The 22,450-nt window shown below is 33.4% G+C and overlaps 1 protein-coding gene across 3 annotated transcripts in view; it reads left to right on the top strand.

Annotated features, from left to right (window-relative positions):
• ZNF654 (zinc finger protein 654) overlaps nucleotides 1-22,450 on the top strand; it is a 78,641-nt gene that overhangs the window by 20,091 nt on the left and 36,100 nt on the right. For 2 of the 3 annotated variants that reach the window (XM_063097559.1, XM_063097552.1), the window contains exon 2: nucleotides 8,103-8,248. The exons of the other annotated variant lie outside the window; for it this stretch is intronic. In XM_063097559.1, coding sequence (XP_062953629.1) covers nucleotides 8,103-8,248 — 146 coding nt within the window. The remainder of the gene's footprint in view (nucleotides 1-8,102; nucleotides 8,249-22,450) is intronic. 3 annotated transcript variants of the gene reach the window in all.

Genomic DNA, 22,450 nt, shown 5'->3' with positions numbered 1-22,450 from the left:
CGGATCCCCATACTGGCCAGCCACCAAAAAGGAAAAAATAGTAAAGAGTTATTACAGTGTATTTAATGGAAATCATTTCTAACAACCAAGCTTGGTTTTTAGTGTAGAAGAATTCTATGTAGTCTGTGTTATAAATTCACTGTATTCTTTCATGACTCACCAAAGCCCCTTTATTTTGTATATATGTTAGATTTTAAGTGAATATTATGACTGTACAACTACTTCATAGGTTGAGTTGCCTTGTGAAGTATATGTAATATGAAGCATGTTTAATATGTTAATTCTGAAATCCTTGTCTTACCAAGTGTAATACTCTTTATTTTTCAAACTTTTGTGTTCATCGGATTGATATTTGTGTTAAACTAGTTACTAGGGATTTGATATGTTTTCTTTCCTCTTGGATGGAATGAATTCCTACAATATAACTTCGTGTAACTTCATTTCTTCCTGTGCAAGTTTATTATCTACTATTAATTGAACAGATATGAATAAAGGGGTAGACCCTCTACTTTGGACAGAAAAATACATCTATTTCATTTTGTTTTTAAAATATATTTTCTAACAAGGTGAATGCTTTTCAAATTAGGAGCTAAATGTGGTAAAAGAATTAAAGCCTAAACTTAGTAGGGAAAGCTGGTAGGGGGTTTTTAAGTAAGTTTATATCTCCCAGGTAAATGACATCCCAGTATAATGTGGAGGACAGGGAACACTTTGTATAGTAAGTAAAATTTGAAGAAACAGAGAACTAAAGAGATAGCTATCAGTCTAGATATGGGCAAATATTCTGTTTTTCAAAAAGGTGGGTTATGAGAACAGTAGGCCACTAAAAGTACAATGTTGAGCTAAATTATTTACATTATAATTTAATTATTTATATAATTAGTTAATAGTTTATTAAATAAATGGTTGTCAGTAATTAGAAAATGTTGTCTTCATCTCTAGCCATCATTATGGGTTTGTTAAATCAGATCATTCCATATTGTTATCTCTTCTTTTTTTATAATGGTATTACTGGTAATAGAAGTGGGAAATGTGACATACTCAGCATATATGGATTTCAGCATGGATTTTTACAAAATTTCTCATTGTATTATTATTGACAGATGGAGAAATAGGGGTAAATTAGTATTATTAACTGATTGAAAACGACTGCCAAAATGATATTGATTAATGTTCCTAAGTATACATTATAGCTGAAGGATCTGAACTTGGCCCTATGATGTGTGTCTGTCTGTGTGTAAGTTTTTTTGCACACAACTTTGATGATAACATGAAAGTCCTTTTCAAATTTACAGGTGGCACAAACTGGGAGGAAAAGCTAATCTATTGGCTAGAAATGCAGGACAGAAGGTTTAGGTTGAAACTAAGAATGGGAAAAGTGATAAGGAATAATGTACAATCATTTAAAAAATCAGCTATAGAAAGTTATGAGATATAGGAGAACTGGTTTAATAGCAATTTGTGTGAAAAGATACAGCGTTTTTGCTGACTCAAAATCAATAAAACCTAAAGTAACCTTAAGCTGCATTAATATAATCATGGAGTCAAAAACAGGGAGGTGCCGCTGGCCAGTTGCTCAGTGGGTTGGAGCAAGGTGCTATAACACCAAGGTCAAAGGTTTGGATCCCCTCCCTGCCCAGTCCCCCACAGCCGTCCACAAAAAAACAAACCCAGGGAGGTGATAGTCCCACTGGAATAAGCCTAGAGTCTTATGTTCCATTCTGGGAACTATGTTGAAAAGAAACATGGAAAATTTGGAGTGTGAATGGGATATATATGTTAAGGAGAACTATGAAAATTTTGGAGACTAATGAGAAATAGTTGAAGTGGTTGAAAGGATGGCAGATATTTAATCTAGGAAAGAGACTATAATGAAGATGTATATGATAGCTGCTGTATAATATTTAACGGACTGTTGCATATTTTGTTTCCATAACTTTAGAACTTAAAACTACAACTGACGGACGGATGGATGTCACAGTTTTTGCTCCATAGTAAAGAATTTTCTAATAAATGGGTCTGTAAAATTAAGTAAATTGTCTTTGCAGTAGTAAATTACCTATCATTATCAGTATTCATGTTGTTTAACCAGTGATAATGCCATAGTATTCATGCTCTGCTTGGTAGGTGGGACTAGATAATCTTAAAAATTCCTTTTAACAGATTGTATGTAATATTGAGATTTAGAGATGCTTGCTCCATTTTCCAGTTTGAAAAAGTTTAGTTTTATTACATTCTCAGAACCTACTAATGTAGAAATATCAGCTTACGCAGCAGTGAGTTGAACAAACAGTATGCTTTATTAAGCCCCCAGAAGAACTGGGTTTTAGATTGCTTACTACTATAGATTATGTCCTTTGCAGATTCCAAACAACTTTTGATTTATTAGAATCTATTTATAAACCATTTTGGTGTTTTTTAAAATGTAACTTTATTCCTGGGGGGGGCTTTATTTTACTTCTCAATATACATTGTAGTTGATTTTCATGCCCTTTCACCCATTCCTCTCAACCCCCCCCATCATTATCTGTTCACTTGACTAAGATAGTTCAAGGAATTTAAAATGTAACTTTAATTTAGATTTTATTTACATGATTATCGTTATAGAAAAGGTCAAAATGACAAACAAGGGATTTCTTTGTTTTTTTGAGCAGAGTTTTCCTTTATCTTCTTCATTCTCCATGGAAAACTGTAAAAACAATGAATCCTCAGGTTATCTCTCCAGGTGTAGAGCATTTTATTTGTATTGCTATATCTAGGATATGCTTTGTTTGTCAGATTAAAAGTGATAAGGATTAATGTACAATCATTTAAAAAATCTTTCCCATTAAACTAAATAGTTGAAACTCAACATTAGTTTTTGAATAGATTTTATTTGGGAATGACTTATTTGCTTGCTAAAAGTGAGTAAAATTTGTTGTAATTTGTCATACTTGGATAATTAATCAGTGCATACTGATGCAATGAAATAGTCACTAAAGCAAGCTTAATTTTTCTGTTTTCTTTACTAAGTGTGCTAGTAATTATAGCTCTTGTCTGTTATGTGCCAGAAATTATCCTAGAGTTTAATGTACATCTTATTTAGTTCTTCAATAGGACTGTGATTAAGGAGATATTAAATTCATTTTACAGGTACAGTTGAATAACAAAGTAGAAAAAGTAAATGTAGAGTTGTGCTTATACTATAAAATAGCCTCCAGAAAATAAATGAGAACACTGAAATTTGAGGAAAAAGGTTGGAATAGAATAATTTTGTTTTTAAACTTTTAAAAATTGAACTAATTTTAGACTTACAGTTATCGAGTACAGGAAAGTAACATTGGTACAGTAGTCACAAAATTATAGACCTTATTCAAAATTTACCAGTATTTCCACTAATGCTCCTTTTTTGTTCTAGAAAAAGATCTCACATGGTATTTAGCTATTTCTCCTTAGTCTCTTCTACTCTGTAACAGTTCTTCAATCTTTCCATGTCTTTGATGACCTTGACACTTTTTGAGGAGTACTGATCAGTTGTTTTGTAGAATATCCATCAGTTTGAGTTTGTTTGATGATTTCTCATGATTGGGTTGACTTTATGCATTTTTGGCAAGAGTAATATACAAATGACATTGTGTCTTTCTCAGTGCATCATGTCAAGAGATTTATGTTATTGATATGTTTTATTACTTACTCATGATATTTACCTTGATGGTTTGGTGTTAAGTTTCTGTCTGGGGTTTCTCCACTTTAAAGTTAGTGCATTTATATTTGTAGTTGGTAAATGACTTGGTGGAGATACTTTGAGACTGTAAATTCTGCTTTTGCTCAAACTTTTGCCCACTAATGTAAGTATTGATCCGTGTACCTTGTCTGCAACACTTATTACTATGGTGTTTGCCTAATGGTGATTCTCTATTCCCCACTTTCCTTCTACATTTATGAGTTGGGCTTTCACTGTAAGGAAGAGATATCTCATTGCTAACATTCATTTATTTATTTGATTATGGACATTTAATTTATTGGATGGATTACAGTTCAATACTATCATTATTTTGTTGGTCAAATTATTCCAGCTTCAGCCATTAGGAGCATCTTCAGGTTGCCTCCTGTGTTCTTATATCCCAGTCTTTTTTCTTTTTTCAGCATTTCTTTACTTTCTGGCATCACAAGATGTTTTAGACTCAGCTTGTATTTTCCCTGCCCCAGCCCTGGAATCAACTGCCTCTTTGAGGTGCTCAAGTTCCTTTTATTGGAGGATGGTGTGAAGAGACTTCCAAGATTTGGGCTCTATGTGTGTTTATTATTAATGTGGAGTCATTGCTTCTAGGTCTTCTCAGTGGACAGAGCTAGGAAATATTTGTATGTATATTAACTGCATTAAAATTAATAACATAATCATACTGAAAGGGGTAGGGAAAAGATTAACCTAGTGTTTATTAAAATGTTTATTTTACATGTTTAGAAAATTAGCAAACTTATCAGTGAATAGATTGTATCCATCTGTGTTCAACAAATTAATACAGGCATATATTACAACCATTCTTTGAAGCTCTTAGAATGCAGGGTAATTGTGATATATCTTCTGGTTTGTTAACCAGATTTAAAAAGTGGCTGGATTCACTGTAAGCAAGTGATGAAAGTAATATTAGTGAACAGCTTGACTGATACCTGTGAACTATGAAGTATCTGAAATAATGAAAGTTGATGACAGTGGGAGATTTCAGGGACGAGAACGACAGGGATGTGAATAGCCAACTGATAGAAATAAAGTCATGCTTGATACTATGTTAATGATCTAGTGCATTAATTATTACCTGGGTTTAAATATTAATATCATTGTTTGCTCAGTGACAAACTAATGTTTGGTATTCTTCATTTTTATATAAGAAAAAAGGAGAGCTCAGTTAAGAAACAGATAACCACATTTTAGTTGATCACTTTATGTGATTTTTTGGGTTCCTAAACTGCCCCCTTTTTAAAATTTTTTTATGTTTGTGTATTAGTTTAGGCTGACCATAACAAAATACCACAGAATGGGTAGCTTAAACAACAGAAATTTATTTTCTCACAGTCCTGGAGGCTAGAAGTTCCAGATCATGGTGCCAACATGATCAGGTTCTGGTAAGGGCTCTCTTCCTGGTTTGCGGATAGCTGCCTTCTTGCTGTGTGCTCACATGGCCTTTTCTTGGTGCGTGCATGGAAAGAGAGAGACAAAGATCTCTTCTTATAAGGTCATTAATCTTATCATAATAGGATCCCACCCTTAAGACCTCATTTAACCTTAATTATCTCCTAAAAAAGCCGTATCTCCAAATACAGTCACATTAGGGATTAGGGCTTCAACATATGAATTTTAGGAGGACACAATTTAGTCCTTAACGATTTGGATGATGTATTTTAATGTCCCTAAATAAAATTAATGTATTTTAACTTAATAGGTTTATGTTAAGTCTACATTTTGGCAGTTTTGACAGAGAATGAGTCTGTGCTCATTCTCACATTAATTTACCTTGGTAAATTACAGTGACACTATATAGTATACCCTATATCCTTTTTAGAGCAGGGTGTAGACTCCTGTGAATGCAAGTGCTGAAAAAAAGCTACAGGATCATTAGAATGTTCCAATATCTTTCTCTGGCAGTACTACTTTACCCTTTTCTTCAATTCCCCTAATATAGTGGCATGCCTCTTTTGCCATAGCTTCTTTCAGCAGTATTCATAGTCTCTGTAAATACTCAGTAAAGTGTTTATTATGCCTTTCAAATGAGAAAAAGGTTTCTACCAATCCCTAAAGGATTGCTGACCTTGATCCTCTGTTTCTTAGACCATTTTCTTTAAAAATTTATAACTGCAGTAAAAGTTGATTTTTGAGATCCAGTTAAATACTGTTCTTGTTTGCAGCAACTTCAGCATTATCCTAGCTACCATTATGTTAAGACTGTGACCTACTAGAATACAAAAAAAAAAAAAAAAAAAAAGGAAGATGTGTTGTTTACTGCACTATGGCCTGATAGAGCATGGTCAGATTATGATGTCCATAGCATCGGCTCTCAAGACAGCATTCACAGAATGGGAGAAAAATTTCCAAGTAACAAGGCTATGTAATATAATTTTTTTATTTTTTCTAGGGAAAATATTTCAAAGAAAATAGTGTTAGTATCCGGTATGATATTAAACAGTGTGTATGTATTTTAGTTCATTCTATTTATGTCCCTTGAAACCTATTGGAAGTATTGCCCACAAAAACTTTTATTGTGCTAGTGTGGGCTCATCTAGACCAGGCAAGCTAACAGTGGCTGAATCTTGGTGAATGAGGGAAGCTATAATGAGAACAGAACATGGAAAGGTAGAAAGCTTCTCTTCCAAGGAGATAAATCAAACCATAAATAGGAAGTGAATAAAATTATAAGTAGACATGGATTAGGACAAACTATTTGGGAATGGGATCAGGAAAATGTGAGTCTGTAAGATACCTACTTTTTATGTGGCACCAGAGTGGTGTGATGGCCAAAAAGAGGCAAAAGAAAAAAAAAAAAAAATGGTGAGAGACTCCAGTGAAGAGAAAACTTAGAGCCAGAGACCACTGTTTGTCTAACATTCTTCCTTTTTTGGCCTGTGGTGGTTTGGAAAGGTCTCTCCTTCTTGGGGCCAGCAGAGTTAGCTGTAGTTTTTACTTTTAAGTTAGTAAGAACTGTAAGATCTAGAAGAGATATAAGGGATAATCTCCTTTAGCTTTCTTTTTTATCTGTATACATTCCCAAAAACACTGGAGAGATATACTAGGTACCTGGTATTACCATTTGGAATTGTCAAGAACTGTGAAGAGTCTGAGATTTTATCCAAGTTTGCCTGCCACATTTTCATGGATGCTGGCAGAAGACATGAAACTCCTGGGTGAGAGATAAAGGACTTGATTAGTCATGGCACAGCAAGCAGCATTAACTTCATGTTTACAATGATTCCCTGTGCCCCTCATGCCACAAGGCTGATGTAGGCTCACTGCTCTGAAGGGAAACATCATCTCTATTTTTCAAGGGTGTTTCCTATAAATATCTGTGAAAAAATGAAGGTAGTCAGGGCTTCCTTTTGAAAGACTGTAGAAATGAGAGCGACCCTGTATAATTGTCCCCAAACAGGAAGTGATTAGTGTGAAAAGTCCTTTGGGCTGTGAGTGTTCTTGGCTTTTGTATTTTACTCTAGTTTTCTCAGCTTCAATATCAGGAGTCAGCAGACTTTTTCTGTAAAGGGGCAGGTATTAAATATTTTATGCTTTGTGAGCCATATGGTTTCTGTCACAACTGCTGAACTCAGTTGTTATAGCAGGAAAGCAGCCATAGACAATACATAAATGGATGAACCTGGCTATGTTCCAATAAAACTCTATTTATAGACATTGAAATTAGAATTTTATATAATTTTCCCATACTACAAAATGATATTTTCTCAACCATTAAAAAATGTAAAATCCATTCTTAGGTCATGGTTGTACAAAAATAGGTGGCAGGCCGAATTTGGACATACAGTTTTATACTATGGGTTTTGTTAATATAATGCATTGTTTTAATACAGCAGTCTTGCATATGAGAGAACAGAAATAGCATTTTTAAAGCAATTGACTGACTATATTCTGGACTCCTCCTGTAATATGGTACAGGTTAAATATTCATAATCAGAGCGTTATACTATTATATCTTAATACTCATTTGTTGCCAGAATGCTGAGAGCCTTATAAGTAATAATGATAATAATAATGCATGGTCATTTCTAATTTTCTTCATTACTGTATTCTACTGTCTAGTTATTTTAATATTTAATAATTCATATTTTGACAAAAGTTGAATAAGGGAGGTGAAGTACATTTGTTACAGAGTTTGGTAAACATTTTGCAGTTGAATAGTACAATATTTCATATATTACATTTCTTTTCCACATTTGCAAAGATAATTGATTTTATTTTCAGATACATACCATAGAAACAAACATTACAGAGTTGTTCCCTCCCATCAAGTCATCTGTGTTCATGCTGAACTGATGTTTTATCTAGTAAGTTTTATCCAAATTTTAAACTTGAGATATTGAGAACATTTTCTATAGTAATGTTTGGATTGCTTCCCTATCAGGTGGTTGAAGATTATGCTGGAAGATGGCAGGTCCCTTTGCCACAGCTTCAGGTTCTTCAGACTGCACTTTGTTGTTTTACATCAGCCAGTGCATCATTCCCAGATGAATGTGAGCACGTACAATATGTTTTGAGTAGCCTTGCTGTGTAAGTACTCTTTACTTCTTATAAATGCATTATTTTTCTTGATATATTTGAGAATTGGCTTTTGATTATTTCTTTTGAGGAAGAAACCTTTCCTAAATTCTTTTCTCAAAAAGAAAATTTCATTTCTTCACTTAATTACCTAGGTTTAATTTTGAACATTTAAACGTGGTTTTACTTAGTTTTAGAGTTACATGGAATTGTGACATACAGATTCTTATGGTCACTACAAGCACTTTACTTTCCTTTTAGTTCTCCAGATTGCCTTGGCAAACTCTAATGGTAAGTCCCAGGATATAGCACATGAGGCCATAACAGTTAGCAGAGAAACCTTAAATCAGTCCAGAAAGAGGTTAGGAAACTCCTAGTTTTTAAAATCGCCTGTAGAGAACTTCGAATTAAAGACTACAAACTGAGTGCTTGTGCTTATCCTTTTCGTCCTCCTAGAAGCCCACAATATTATAGTAAAGAAGTAAAAGAGAGAAATACAGTGAAAAGAAAATAGAGGAAGGTTTTCAGTGAATGAAAGAGTTCCACAGTTTTCTGGGTAACAGAAAACTTATTATTTATTCTTACCTCAAATTGCAGACACCACAACAGTAGGTTGTGAAATTATTTATATCATCATCACAAAATGCAATAAAAATATCAGAGTACATCTCTTAGGATAAGTATTATTTTAATGAAATTCTTATTTATTTTTATGTATGTATATACTTGATTATTTGTAAAACATTTTTTTAAAACCTGGGTAGCACTTAAAACAAAATTATCTGTTGTCTTATAAGATAGGAGGAAGCCTCCTGTCTGCCTTGCATCCCACCAGCTCCCACTGAGAGGTGTAGAATTTGAACGTGCAAGGTATGGAATAGAGTAGGGAATGAGATATTTTGGGATTATGTAGATAAAAGCGTTAATTGCAGTTTTCCTGTTCAAGCCAATCACCAGGTTTTAGGGCCAGGGTGAGGTGGGGAAACAGTGTTACTACACTACTTTTTTTCCTCTAAAGAAATTAAATGACCCTGGAGCAATGACTTTTGTATTCTGGCATTTAAGGATTCCTCATAGAGACAGCTAGCTAATCACTTAATTACCCTAAAGAAAAACTAGCAAACTACAGACAAGCTCACAGGGCTCCCAATCACCTACTTAAGGCTTTATTTTTAAATATTAATGGATATCCAAGAATCACCAGACATTTGAAGAATGCCTTCAACATGAAAAAAATCCAAGAAAAATAACAGAAAAAAAAGTTCTGAAAGAAGTGTTAATGTTGAAAACAGAAAAATTAAAAATCAAACGTAAAATCTGTAATTAGCATTTTCGGAGAGTTTTGAGAAGATATGTCTAACGTAAAACATTAATTTCATGCTGTGTTAAAAAGGAATAATGAGATACCAAAAATGAGTTTGAAATTAAGAGAATATGATGCTTAAAATTTAAAGTTTTGTAGGAAGGTTTAGAAGATGTAAAGTTGAAGAAATAATCAAGAATGTAAAACAAAACCAAAGAGAAACTTAAATGAGTGTATGTACATTGTGCTTCTTTAAAAATTGATTTGTGTATATTTAAAATCATAGGAGGGAAGGATAGTTTAGAATATAACATAATTTAGAGAGGGGCAATTTTTTTTTTAAAACCATATATTTTCTAATATTTATTTCATGATGTCCAAAGGAATATAGGAATGTATTAAGACTTTCTGATTATAACTGTATAACTGACAAACCATAATCAAACTGACTTAAACAAAACAAAACAAAAGGCAGGGAGTAATTTTTTAGATAACTAAATAACCATGGAAAAGCAAGAAATGGAACTGGTTTTGTTTCAGGATTTTATGAATCCATAGAAAAAAATATCATCTAGAACTGTTCTCTCTTTCCATCTTTCCTGTTTGGGCTTCATTCTCTCAGGGCTGCTAACAATTCTAGGATTAATCTTGGTTTATTAACTAAGGGGAAAGAAATCCCCTCCCCCCATTTCTAATCCCAAAATTATCTTGGGAAGTACTGTGGCCCAGCCTGGATTATGTGTCCACCACTTGGACTAATCACTGTGTTGAGAATGTGGCAAGATTTTGGGCTCATTCTAATGACAAGCCCACCCCACGACTCTGAAGAAAGAATACTATATTGGGAGCCTCATCAAAACCATAGAAATGCTGGAGAGAGAAGCAATTCCCTACAGTAGTGTGAAAGAGAGCTGGCTAGGTATACAAAAATAATAGATGTCCACTACAAAGAATATTTTTATGTTTTGCAGGCTACCAAAATAGTTTCAGCTGTTCGCTACTGATTAACAATTGTTAAAAGAAATAAATTATTTGCAAGCAAGAACTATTCTTGTTTTAGTGCCTTTGGGATCCCGCCCCCCCCTTTCATCTATATAATCTTTGTTAATGTTAGTGCTGTTATGTGAAAATGCTTTTAAAGCTTTCAAAAGTACTTTTGTTTAAAACATTATTTGCTGACTTGTGTTTCATTGCTTGCTAGCGTTTTTTTTTTTAATCGTTCCTCATCCAGTTGAACTTGCTAGCTCTTTTCTATTGCTCATTTAAAAAATGTGTTAAGCAGAATCAAATCTTATCTAAGTGGACAATGCTAGCCAAATGAAATAAATTATCTTGATGACTTATTAAATAGTAGTGTTTCTTTAAAGGAAAACTTTCTGCACTATTTGCATGTACCTTAACAAAAGTTTATTGTATTTTCCTTACCAGAAGAAAAATGGTGAATTAACACAGTGATTCTTTTAAAGGAATAGTAAGTTTCTGTAATAGTATCTTATTTTATTTAAATAAACATTTAGCCAGAAAATTCTTCTAGCAATTATTTCATAATTATTGGTTCATTTATTCTGTAAAGCTTTGTGCTTGGTTCTAGGGATTAAATACAAACTAAGATACATAAGTCCTTGATCTCAAAGACCTTACAGAAGTAAGAGATATTAAACAAGCAGTTACACTATTATGTAATTGCAATTATGAGAGAATTACAGTGTGCAGTGAGAGAGCATAGCAGGGGACTTGACCTGGTCTGGGGGTCAGGGAATATTTGCTGAGTGAACTACTTCTTGCTGAGCTCTGAAGAAATGAAAAGAATAACTTAGATGAAGGAGCAGAAGAGCCTCTCAGGGATAGCAAATAGAATGTTCAAGGCACCTGGACAAGAAGTCAGGATATTAATGGATTTCATTAAAAAGATATTCTATCTTATATAAGTATGTATATATAATATATACATATAAAATATTTGTTATATATAAAACATCTAAGTTACTACATTCTCTGACAGTGTTGTCTGGTATACATATCCACCTTCATAAAAGCCTATATCCACTTTGTAATTATACATATGTGAAGATCTGCCTTCTTTAGCCTGGGAGATTATAAAAACTATAGATTTGCTAAGGTGCTCTTTAAAGGGAAGGAAAGTGGATTCTGTTTTTATTCATACCTGAGTGTTTTTTTAAATGTTACAGAAATGAAGAGTAATGTAGAGAATTTTCTTAAAATGACTCATTATAATTTTGTCCCATTTTTCTTGGGATGACTGTCCTCTTATTTTCTAAAGAAATGAAGAGTTTGCCATATGTATATATGTATTTATTTGTATCAATATGAACCTCAGATTCATTCCTCTTTATAAGGAAAAATGAGTCCTGAGAAGTTGGAGGACTTTCGCAAATCTGAGTTAATTAAGTTCTGATAGGTCTTTTTCCTATTCTCTTGCTTTAGATTTGTTAAATACAGATTTCTAAGTTTCATAGGTAGAACAAAGCCAAACACCTTGAAACTGAGTAGACCTTCACACAGAGAACATAGGTTTCATGTAAAATAAAAGCAAATTTTAATGCTGCCTTCACAGCCTCCTTTTGTCCAATGGAAAGTAAATGTTCATAGATTTGAGCTTTCCAAGCAGAGTTCAGTGATGGGACAGTAGGTATTTGCCTGATGGCCATTAGATCCACAACGATCATTGGAGGAGGGAACTATTTCAGCTAAATGGCATTTAGTATGTGCCATGGCAAAGACTAAAAAGTGCATGTCCTAATAAGCCAAGTTGCGTAGGAGCAACTTGGTCTTCTTTTTCATGGAGCTAAGTGGATATAATCAGCCTGTTTAGAGTGGGTAGACATTCTTGGGCTAGGCCACACTTGTAGTGATAGATCACTGATCCTTCTGCTTATATTGGTAATTTGTACTATATTTCATACATACCATTTGTGTCTAACTTCAATCTGTACCATATTACAACTAAGTTTTATTTGGTTTCATTTATAACTTAGGTCTGGGCTTCATCTAATTTAGGAAACAGCCTGGAAATCAAAGGAAGAAAGGCTAATTACAAATGTACATTTGTTTTTTTTTGGAGGGCGGGCCAGGCCTCACAAAAGGTGTGTGTATTATAGGCTCCAATCAGTATATCCTTTCCCTGCAATGTATAGAACTCTCTTGCTTCTTGACTCTTTTTAAAAAATTTTTATTTTTTTGGCAGCTGACTGATATGAGGATCCAAACCCTTGACCTTGGTGTTATCAGCACCACGCTTTAACCAAATGAGCTAACTGACCAGCCATCTCTTTAATTATATTGACCAACACTTATTCAACACCTTTTCCACTTTTGCATCCATTTCTTTACTATTTATTTGTGGCAGCTGACCTCACTTATTTTAGAGAGGAATCTAGGCTGTCCAGCCTTCTATTTATTTGTGCTCCCTCTCTTAGAAAGAAATGTTCCTCTTTTTTGAGGTAATTATGGTCTTAATTTTATTTCCTTACTAAATTCTATCAACATTGTTTTGCTCTTTATCATTACATTAGAATATTTGTTTCCAGGAGTTGTTGTAGCTAAAGTCAATGTTAGACAAACCTGTGTACTTTTGTTTTTATTGGCCATGGTAAGAAGCTCATTATTTCATTTGTTGCTAGCTGTGACTAGCACTTTTTTTTTTTTCCTGTAATTTTGGTGATTATTTCTCCTTTTGTTAATTTTGGAGAGAAGTGGTTGAGACTGTAGTCATTTCATGAGCAAAGAGATTGAGGGATTACCAGCTGATATATCTGTGTTGGTAGGTATGGAAGGTGATCAGGTGCTGAGATGCCCTATCCCCACCCACATTAGTATATATCAGAATCTAGAAGGATGTATATGTGTAAGTTTTGAAAAATGGTATTTATAGCTTTCTTAATATAACTCAAGAAAGGAAAGCTTGATAATTCTCTTGGTCAGTGTGTATATACAAAAATTAGAATGAAAAAGCAGTGGACTACAAGTTAGTGCTGTTAGGAAGATCAATTATTCTTCAGAAAAAGTGTATATAGTCATTATCAAAGATGTAAATACATGTTTGAATTTTACTGATATTTGACTGGCTTAATGTTGTGCTAAATCAGATCACTGAAAAGCCGCAGATCTGAACCTTTTAACTTTTACTTCCTTTCCACTAATACTTTGTTTCATAGACCTAGACCACAACATTATACTGCTAGCTTTCACCATGGAATGAAGAAAAAGTGAAAAAACAAACAAAAAAAACCCCACATATGAAATGCTTCTGTAATAGTAAAATTGACAATTTTTTTTTTTTTTTTTTTCTGACCGGTAAGGGTATCGCAACCCTTGGCATGGTGTGGTCTGCACCATGCCCAGCCAGTGAGCGCACCAGCCATCCCTATACAGGATCTGAACCCACCGCCTCGGCGCTACCAGCGCTGCACTCTCCTGAGTGAGCCATGGGTTGGCCCTAAAATTGACAAAATTTTGCTCATTGTTTCTCATACAGAAATTTTATAAGAAATTCCCCAGGATCAAGGGCCAAATTATATTTTTTTAATATTTAGTTAATTGGTTGAAGCCTATTGGCTATAGTTTTCTTAAGCCATGATATCTTGAAAAGGATCTCCCTTTTAATTTTGGAATTGGGATAAGAAACAATTTCCTTCTTGTCCTATAAGGAGTAATCTTCAATAAATTTACTTTTGCTTTCTTTTTCATTTTCTTTTTGACTATGATGTTTTTCGGTCAAGATCCAATTATGGAAATATAAACCATGCTAAATAATTCAGTAGAGAGAATATAATTCATAGAACCACTTTCAGATGTTAGAGTACCTGAGAGAACAGAAAGAGGATGGTGAACCGAGACATTAGCAGCAAGTTGCTGTTAGCTCTAGAAATGGAAGGACAAAGGAAGAAGGAAGTATTATTACAAGAGCCGAGACAAGAGATGGTTGATGAGAGGAAGAAGCACTGACCTGTGTAAGAGGGGATCTCTGAAGAGTTATAACTACAGTTGACTCTTGAACAACATGGGGATTAGGGGCATAGACCCCCCCCACATAGTCAAAAATCTGTGTGTAACTTTTGACTCCCCCAAAACTTAACTACTTAACTACTAATTACCTACAGTTAGGTAGGCTACTTAACTGTTTGGTTAGGTATGTCATGTATTCATGAATATGTGTCATAAATACATGACATACCTAACACCAAATTTTCCAATATATTGAAATATTGAAAAAAAAACCTGCATGTAAGTGAAGCTGTGCAGTTCAAACTCATTGTTTGAAGGTTAACTGTACTGCTATAGAGGATCTCGAAACTGAGGGCAAGGGAGAAAAGACCCTTGTTTCTCCCTTCCTCCTGACTTCCAATTTTCCTCCATTTCCTGTCCTTAGCCAAACCTAACCAGAAGTCAGTTGGCTTCTATATAACTGACAAAGACCTTTGTTTTTTAAAAGATATTTCCACTGGTTATTGAATTCTAGGTTGACACTTTCTTTTCTTCCAGTACTTTAAAGATGTCCATCCACTGCATTCTGGCTTGCATTTTTTCTGATGAAAAGTCTGCTGTCACTCTTACCTGTTTCCCTGTATGTAATGTGCCCCTTTGGTGGGCTGCTTTTAAGGTTTTCTCTTTATCACTTTTTATTTAAATTTTGAGTAGGTAATACATGCTCATGATTCAGAATTTAACAGGTATGATGAGTATACAATGAGCTATCTCTACCATTTACATCTATCTGGCCCCTAGTTTCCATTTCTATTAGCTACCCGTATAATTTTCTTGAGTTTCCTTCAAGAGATATTTTATGCCTGTATAAGAAAAAAATTCATATTTCCATTTTCCTCATTTTAAACAAATGCTAGTGTACTACATATGGTGTTTTGTACCTCCTTTTTCACATGGATATCTTTCCCCATCAGGATAGAAAGAGCTTCTTCCATCATTAAAATGGCTGTAGAGTATTTCAATCTCATCGATCAAAATTTAACTGGTTCCCTACTAATTGGTTTTTAGTTTTTCTTCCAATCTTTTGCTGTAATCAACAACCCTGTAGTGAATTACCATGTATGAGTAGCCTTTGGAATATGTACAGGAATATTTATATATGCTAGTTATATCCTTGGAGTAGAATTGCTAGATTAATGAATATCGGGTTTGTCATTTTGGTAGATTTTGCTAAATTTCCTCTGTAGACATTAAACCAATTTTCATTCTTGTCAGCAATGCAGGGTGTCTCCCCACATCTTTATCAATATAGTTTTTTTAAAAAACTTTATTATGATAATATTTTCACCATTAATTAAAAAAAAAATTTTTTTATAGAAACAATTGACTGTACGTATTTGTGGGTTGCCATGTTGAATATCAATACGTGTTGCTTTGCCCTCCACAGATTTGTCACCCCACTTCCCCTGGGTGGTGAAGCCACAGAGGATTACTCAAAACCCATCTCTTCTGAGCAGTGAGAAGCCCCAAAGTGGTTAACTTCCCCAGAACCCTCAAGCAAGAGGTGTCCCTTCCTTGGGAAAATAACCATGAATTGGGGTTCTCTTCCTGCATTTATTCTCCAGACCAGGAAATTACAGGAAGAGAACATAGGTGGGATTATAGTTTAACAGTATAGGCTGGTAACTTTCAGTGAAACAAGTCAGATGACATTCCATTAAGGCAATTAAGTGGTCCTATCAACAAAAGCTTGATCTTAGCAAACATTCCCTTCTTACAGCAATTTCTCAATATCTTTACATCTCAATCAGTAACTTGTCTGTCTTTGAGCCAGCAACCTTGCTGTGCCACAAATCTTTATCTTACACCAGGGACTTTATAGCCTGAGGAAAATTTCCAGTCCTCCACAAGGCCAGTATTTGAAACTGTAAGGCTTTGGAAAACCAGGCCCTGTGAAGTACATACATTTGCTTTAAGAATCCTCTACAAATACCTGTGTGCAAAATGTGATGCTCAAATAAGGGTAATTAGTATATTCAGCATTACACAATGTAATCATTTTCTGTGTCCTTTTACCAATTTCTTACTAACCCAGAAGAAATGGTATAATTAACCACCGTTACTCATCAGCCAACTTCAAAAATTATCAATATATTGTCAATCTTGTTTTATCTATACCTCTCCACTCTTTACTCATTACTAGTTATCTTTTTTATTTACAGTTTTATTAAAAAGTATAAGTTCCATATAGTTAAATTCATCCATTGTAAGTGATTTTTTCAATGATTTTTTGTAGATTATTTACAGAATTGTGCAACCATCACCACAATGTAGCTTTGCAACATTTTCATCATCCCCAAAAGCTCTCCCTCATGCTCATTTGCAGTCAATCTCCAGTGCCTATGCAGCTCAAGGCAACCACTGATCTAATTTCTATCTCTATGGAGTTGCTGTTTCTAGACATTTCATATAAACAATATCACACAATATGTAGTCTTTTTACGTATTTTCACTTAGAATTTAAAATAGCTTTGTGAAGTAGTCATGTAAAATAATCTTATATGACTACTTTCACTTAGAATAATGTTTTGAGGTTCATCCATATTATAGCATATATTTGGTAGCTCTTTCTTTTTTGTGCTGAATAGTATTCCATTGTATGGATATATCACATTTTGTTTTTGCATTCAGCAACTGATGGCTATTTGGACTATTAACAATTTTTGGCAGTGAACATTTGTGTTCATGTTATGGTTGACCTTTAAGTCTCCCTTCTTTAGGACTGAGTAATTTTATGATACCATTTTGTCTCCACTTCGGTTCAATATATCCTCCTCTGTTTTTAGTGGTTACCCTAGGGTTTACAAATGTATATCTTTAAGAATCCCAGTCCACCCTAAAATAATATTATGCTACCTGTGGTATAAATGTAATAACCTATGTCCTATTTTTGTAATTAATTTGATTTTAAATATGTTATAAACCAACAATACTTCACTACAATTTTCACTTTATTCCTGTCATTTAGAAAATATGGACCATAGGATGGCTGCCAGTTTTTGTAAAAGTTTTACTGGAATACAGCCATATCCATTAATTTACATACTGTCTATTGCTGCTTTCTTGCTACAAGAGCAGAGTTGAGTAGTTACAACAGTGAGCCCCTGGGGTCCACAACTCTAAGATATCTGGCCCTTTAAAAAAATGTTTTGTCAACTTCTGCTGTAGACCATCAGTTATGTTTTACAGTGGTTAAAAGTAAGGAAATTGAATTTGATATTTATCTTCAATTTTTAACATTTTCACCTCTCCTCATTTCTTTAGTTAGATCCAAATTTCTGCCCAGCATTTATGCTGCTTAAAAAACTTCCTTTAACATATTACAGGTCTTCTAGGTATAAATCATCTTACTTTTTGCTTAACTGAAAACATCTTTATTTTTCCTTCATTTAAACATTTTCCCAAATTGAGAGTTAAAAGATTTTTTTTATCACTTTAAAGATGTCACTTCACTGTGTTCTAGCTTGCATAGTTTCTGAAGAGAAGTCTGTTGTATTTCTTATCTTTATTCTTCTTTAGATAATGTCTTTTTTTTCTATGGTTGCATTTCAGTTTTTCTCTCGGTTACTTTCAGTGTTGGAATGTTATACATGTGGGTGATCTAGGTACTAGTTATGTAAGTCCATTTATGTGTGGGTGTGGGTGTGTATATGTGTGAGAGAGAGAGATTGAAATTTCCTTCTTGTTCTCTGAGTTTCTGGATCTGTGGTTTGATATCTTTCATTACTTTTGGAAAACTCATGGCTATTATTTTGTAAGTATTTCTTCTGACTCATTTTTTCTTCTCCTCCTAAGATTTTAGTGGACATATGTTAAACAGTTTTATAATTTCCCAAAGGTTACAGAGGCTCTGTTCTGTTTTCTTTTCTCTTTGCCTTTTAGTTTGGGTAATTTGTATTAATCTACATTCAAGGTTCATTCATTCTTTCCTTAGCTGCATGGAGTTCACTAGTGAACCCATCAAAGGCATTAACCATTTTTCATCTGTTACTGTGTTTCTTATTTCCAGCATTTCCATTTGAATCTTTCCTAAAGTTTCTGTCTCTGCTGAAATCCCCAACCTGTTCAAGCATGTTGTCCATCTTTTCCACTTATATCAGAATCTGGTCCTACTGATTGCTTTATCTCTTAGTAGTGGGTTTTTTCTTGCCATTTTCATGTGCCTGTAATTTTTGGTCTGTGAGAGTTGTATTTCCTGGTATAAGACAGTACAGACCAAGGTAAATAATGTTCATGCCCACATATAGGCATTTCTTTTCTTCTGCTAGGTCTTTATTGTGGTGCATTTGAGTAAAACCAGTCAAAAGTTAAGCTGAATGTGGGTTTTGTGGTTGCTACAATGACCTTCAGTGTACCATTGGCTTCAAATTCCTAAATTGTTATATTGTGTTTAGGGTGGAGACTGGGTTGGTAGATAATAGTTTATGTTTTGGCCCATAGGCCAGAGTTTATCAAACCCCAAGGTAAAGATTAACCATGTTAAGTAAAGAAATAGACAATATACAAGACCCTAATCAAACTTGTATACATAAAAAAATACAATGTCTGAGATGAAAAAAACACATTGTGTGGGATTAACAGCAGATTAGACACTGAAGAAAATAATATTAGTGAAAACAAAGATACAGCAATAAAAATGATTTAAAATGAAAACACACACACACAAATGAAAACTTAACAGAGACATCAATAAGCTATAGGACAACTGTTTATTCCCTTCAAGTAAATGATTTCTAAAAAAAATTTTTTGAAAAAAATTTCCAAAGTTGACAAAATCTATAAACCCAAAAGTCCAGGAAGCTTAAGATCAAGAAACATGAAGAAAACTATACAAGGCACATTGCAATCAAATTTCTTAAAACCAGCAATAAACTTCAGAAGATACCAAAAAGAAAATGAAAATATAAGTCATAGAGTGGGAGAAATTATTTACAAATCACATATCTGATAAAGAATTTATAGCCATAATATATAAAGAACTTTTACAACTCACTAAGAAGGCAAATAATCCAATTTAAAAATGGGCAAAAAAACTGAATAGACATTTTACCAAGAAGATATACAATAGCAAATAAGCACATGAAAAGATGCTTAATTAACATCAACAGCATTGAGGAAATGCAAATTAAAACCAAAATGAGATACCACTACAGAACCACTAGAATGGTTATTATGAAAAAGATAAATAATGAGTGTTAGTGAAGACATAGAGAAACTGAAAACATCTAGATAGTCAGTTAGAATTTTAAATAGTATTGAACCAAAGTGAAGACAAAATGGTATAAATTAATCAATACAAGAGAAGGTGGATTTAAAGGTCAAACATAACAATGGACAGATAGAACAAATAGAAAACAATTAAAATGGTATGTTTTAATCCCGGTATATCAAAAATCACCTTGAAAGTAAACAGTCTGTTCCTACTTAAAAAGACAGAAAGTGGTTGGATAAAAAGGCAAGATAAAATGTATACCCATACCAGAATGTTTTTGGCTGCTTTTATTGCTTAGTACTATATCTTAGAGATCACTCTGAATGATACAGACTATTCCAAATTCATTTTTACAAGTCATAGTATTCTGTTGTGTAGATGTACCATACTTTAATGAACTTGTCTCCTCTACTGATATATTTTTGGGTTGTTTCCATCCTTTTCCTATTATAAATGGTGCTATGATTAATGTCCTTTTGCATATATCTTTTTGTATTTTCACTAGTAGATTTTAGGGGTAGGTTACTGAAATCTGTGTCAAAGGATAAATGGATTGTAATTCTGCAAAATATTCTCAATGTACCATTTTGCATTCCCATTCACAAAATGGAGACTTTTCTCTGACCTCACCACAATTTTATATTGCCAATCTTTTTTTTTTTTTTGACTAACCTAATTAAATGAGAAGTGGCATCTCTTGCCAATTTAATTTCCCATTTTTTGTAAACAATCTGTAATTTTTTTCTCTGTTTATACATTGCTCTTCAGTGTCATTTTAATTTGTATTTTTCTTATGGTGAAAAAAGTTGAATGTCTTTTTTCATATCCTTTGCTATGGTTTGAGTATGTGTGCCGTCCAAAACTCTTGTTGAAATTTAATTGCCATTGTAGCAGTATTAAGAGGTGGGACCTTTGAGAGGTGTTTAGGGATTAATGTCATTATAAAAGGGTGAGTTTGGCTACCTTTAGCTTCTTGGCCCTTCCACCATCTGCCATGTGAGGATCCAGCCTCCTGCCCCTCCAGAGAACACATCATGCAAGGTGTCATCTTGGAAGACGAGAATGGTTTCACCAGACAACAGAACTACTGGTGCCTTGACCTTAGACTTCTCAGTCACCAGAACTGTGAGGCAAATAAATTTCTGTTCATTATAAATTACCTCGTCTCAGGTATTCTGTTATAGCAGCACAAACAAACTAAGGCATCCTTAAAGACTGTTTTTGTTTCATTTTCCATGAGCTACCTGCTTATATATCAATCCCATTTTCTATAAACTAGACTTTTTCTTTCTAATTTTCATAAGCTCTTTATGTATTCAGGATATTAAGCCCTTACTATGATATAAGTTGCAAATGTATGTTTTTTCATTTATCTTTTGCTTTACTTATGGCATTTCTAATGCCTTTTTTAAACCATGTAAATTTTTTTTAATGTATTTAAATTTTATAAAACCCTATTTCTGAATTTCATATTATAGCTTAAAAAGGTTTCTCTATAACTAGTTTATATTGGAATTTTTTCTGATATTTGTGTTGTTTAATTTTTTTATATTTAAGTTTTGATTTATTTTGAATTTTTTCCCCATTTTTGGAAGTTAGAGTGAATCAATCTTGTCTTTTAACATTCGGCTATCCAATATGAAGTAGTCAATTTTTTCCCTACTGATTGTCCTACTGAGATGCTGCTTCTGTCATATATTAAATTTTCACATGCAATTTGTCTATTTTTGGATTTTCTATTTTGTTTTGCTATATTTATCCGATCATGTGCTAATACAGTGTTGGTTTAATTATAGAGGCTTTACAAAATGTAATTGCCTTTTCATTGCCTTTGTTTCATGGTTTTGCTAGATATTCAGCTTTGTAATCATCAACTTGTCTATTTCCTGAAAAACTTAAACATACTTTTACAGTATGCACATATAAATTAGTTAAAGGGAATTTAGCTTTTAACTTATTGTAGTGTATACTTTATTTGCTCTTTAACTTCCTCCAGTCTGATGACACTAGAGCACTAACCTTCTCTTCCAACATACATGCTATTGATGCCATCTGTTTTTGCTCTATTTTCAAGTCCAGATGAGATGATTACTGATTCAAGCTGTCAAAATTTTTAGCCTACATATTTACTAATTTGCATCGTAGACCTTTCTTACCAGTTTAATTTCCCATTTTTTGTAAAGTATCTATGTTTTCCTCTGATTGTTTATACAATGCTCTTTGGTATTTTATAGTTTACTATGATTAGCTAGATGTAGATTTATTTTTATTTATTTTTATTGGGATTTCCTGAGCTTTCTTGAATTGCGGATTCATATCTTTCATCAGTTGTGAAAAATTCTTGCCCATTTATTGTCTTTGCTTTGTTCTTTTTTTTTTTTTTTCTGCCTTTTGGAATTATGATTAGACTTGCACACTCTACCCCTGTGTCTCTTAACTCTTTCTCGTGTTTTCCATTTCTTTTTCTTTCAGTATTGTACTCTGGTAAATTTTTTCAGATCTTTCAGTGCACTGATTTTTTTCTTCAGCTGTACCTACTGTGCCTTTAGATCTGTCCATTGGCTTTTAATTTCAATTATTATTATTTTTTATTTCTAGAAGTTTTTTGGCTGCAATTGATAGTTTTGTTTATCTTGTTCTTTATATTTTCAGTACTTCATTTCTTAAACTACATTATACTCATATTTTATATTTT

Source organism: Cynocephalus volans, chromosome 1 (assembly GCF_027409185.1).
Source record: "Cynocephalus volans isolate mCynVol1 chromosome 1, mCynVol1.pri, whole genome shotgun sequence".
In the NCBI taxonomy this organism is placed as follows: Eukaryota; Metazoa; Chordata; class Mammalia; order Dermoptera; family Cynocephalidae; genus Cynocephalus; species Cynocephalus volans.
This window is presented reverse-complemented; position numbering and strand designations above follow the sequence as displayed.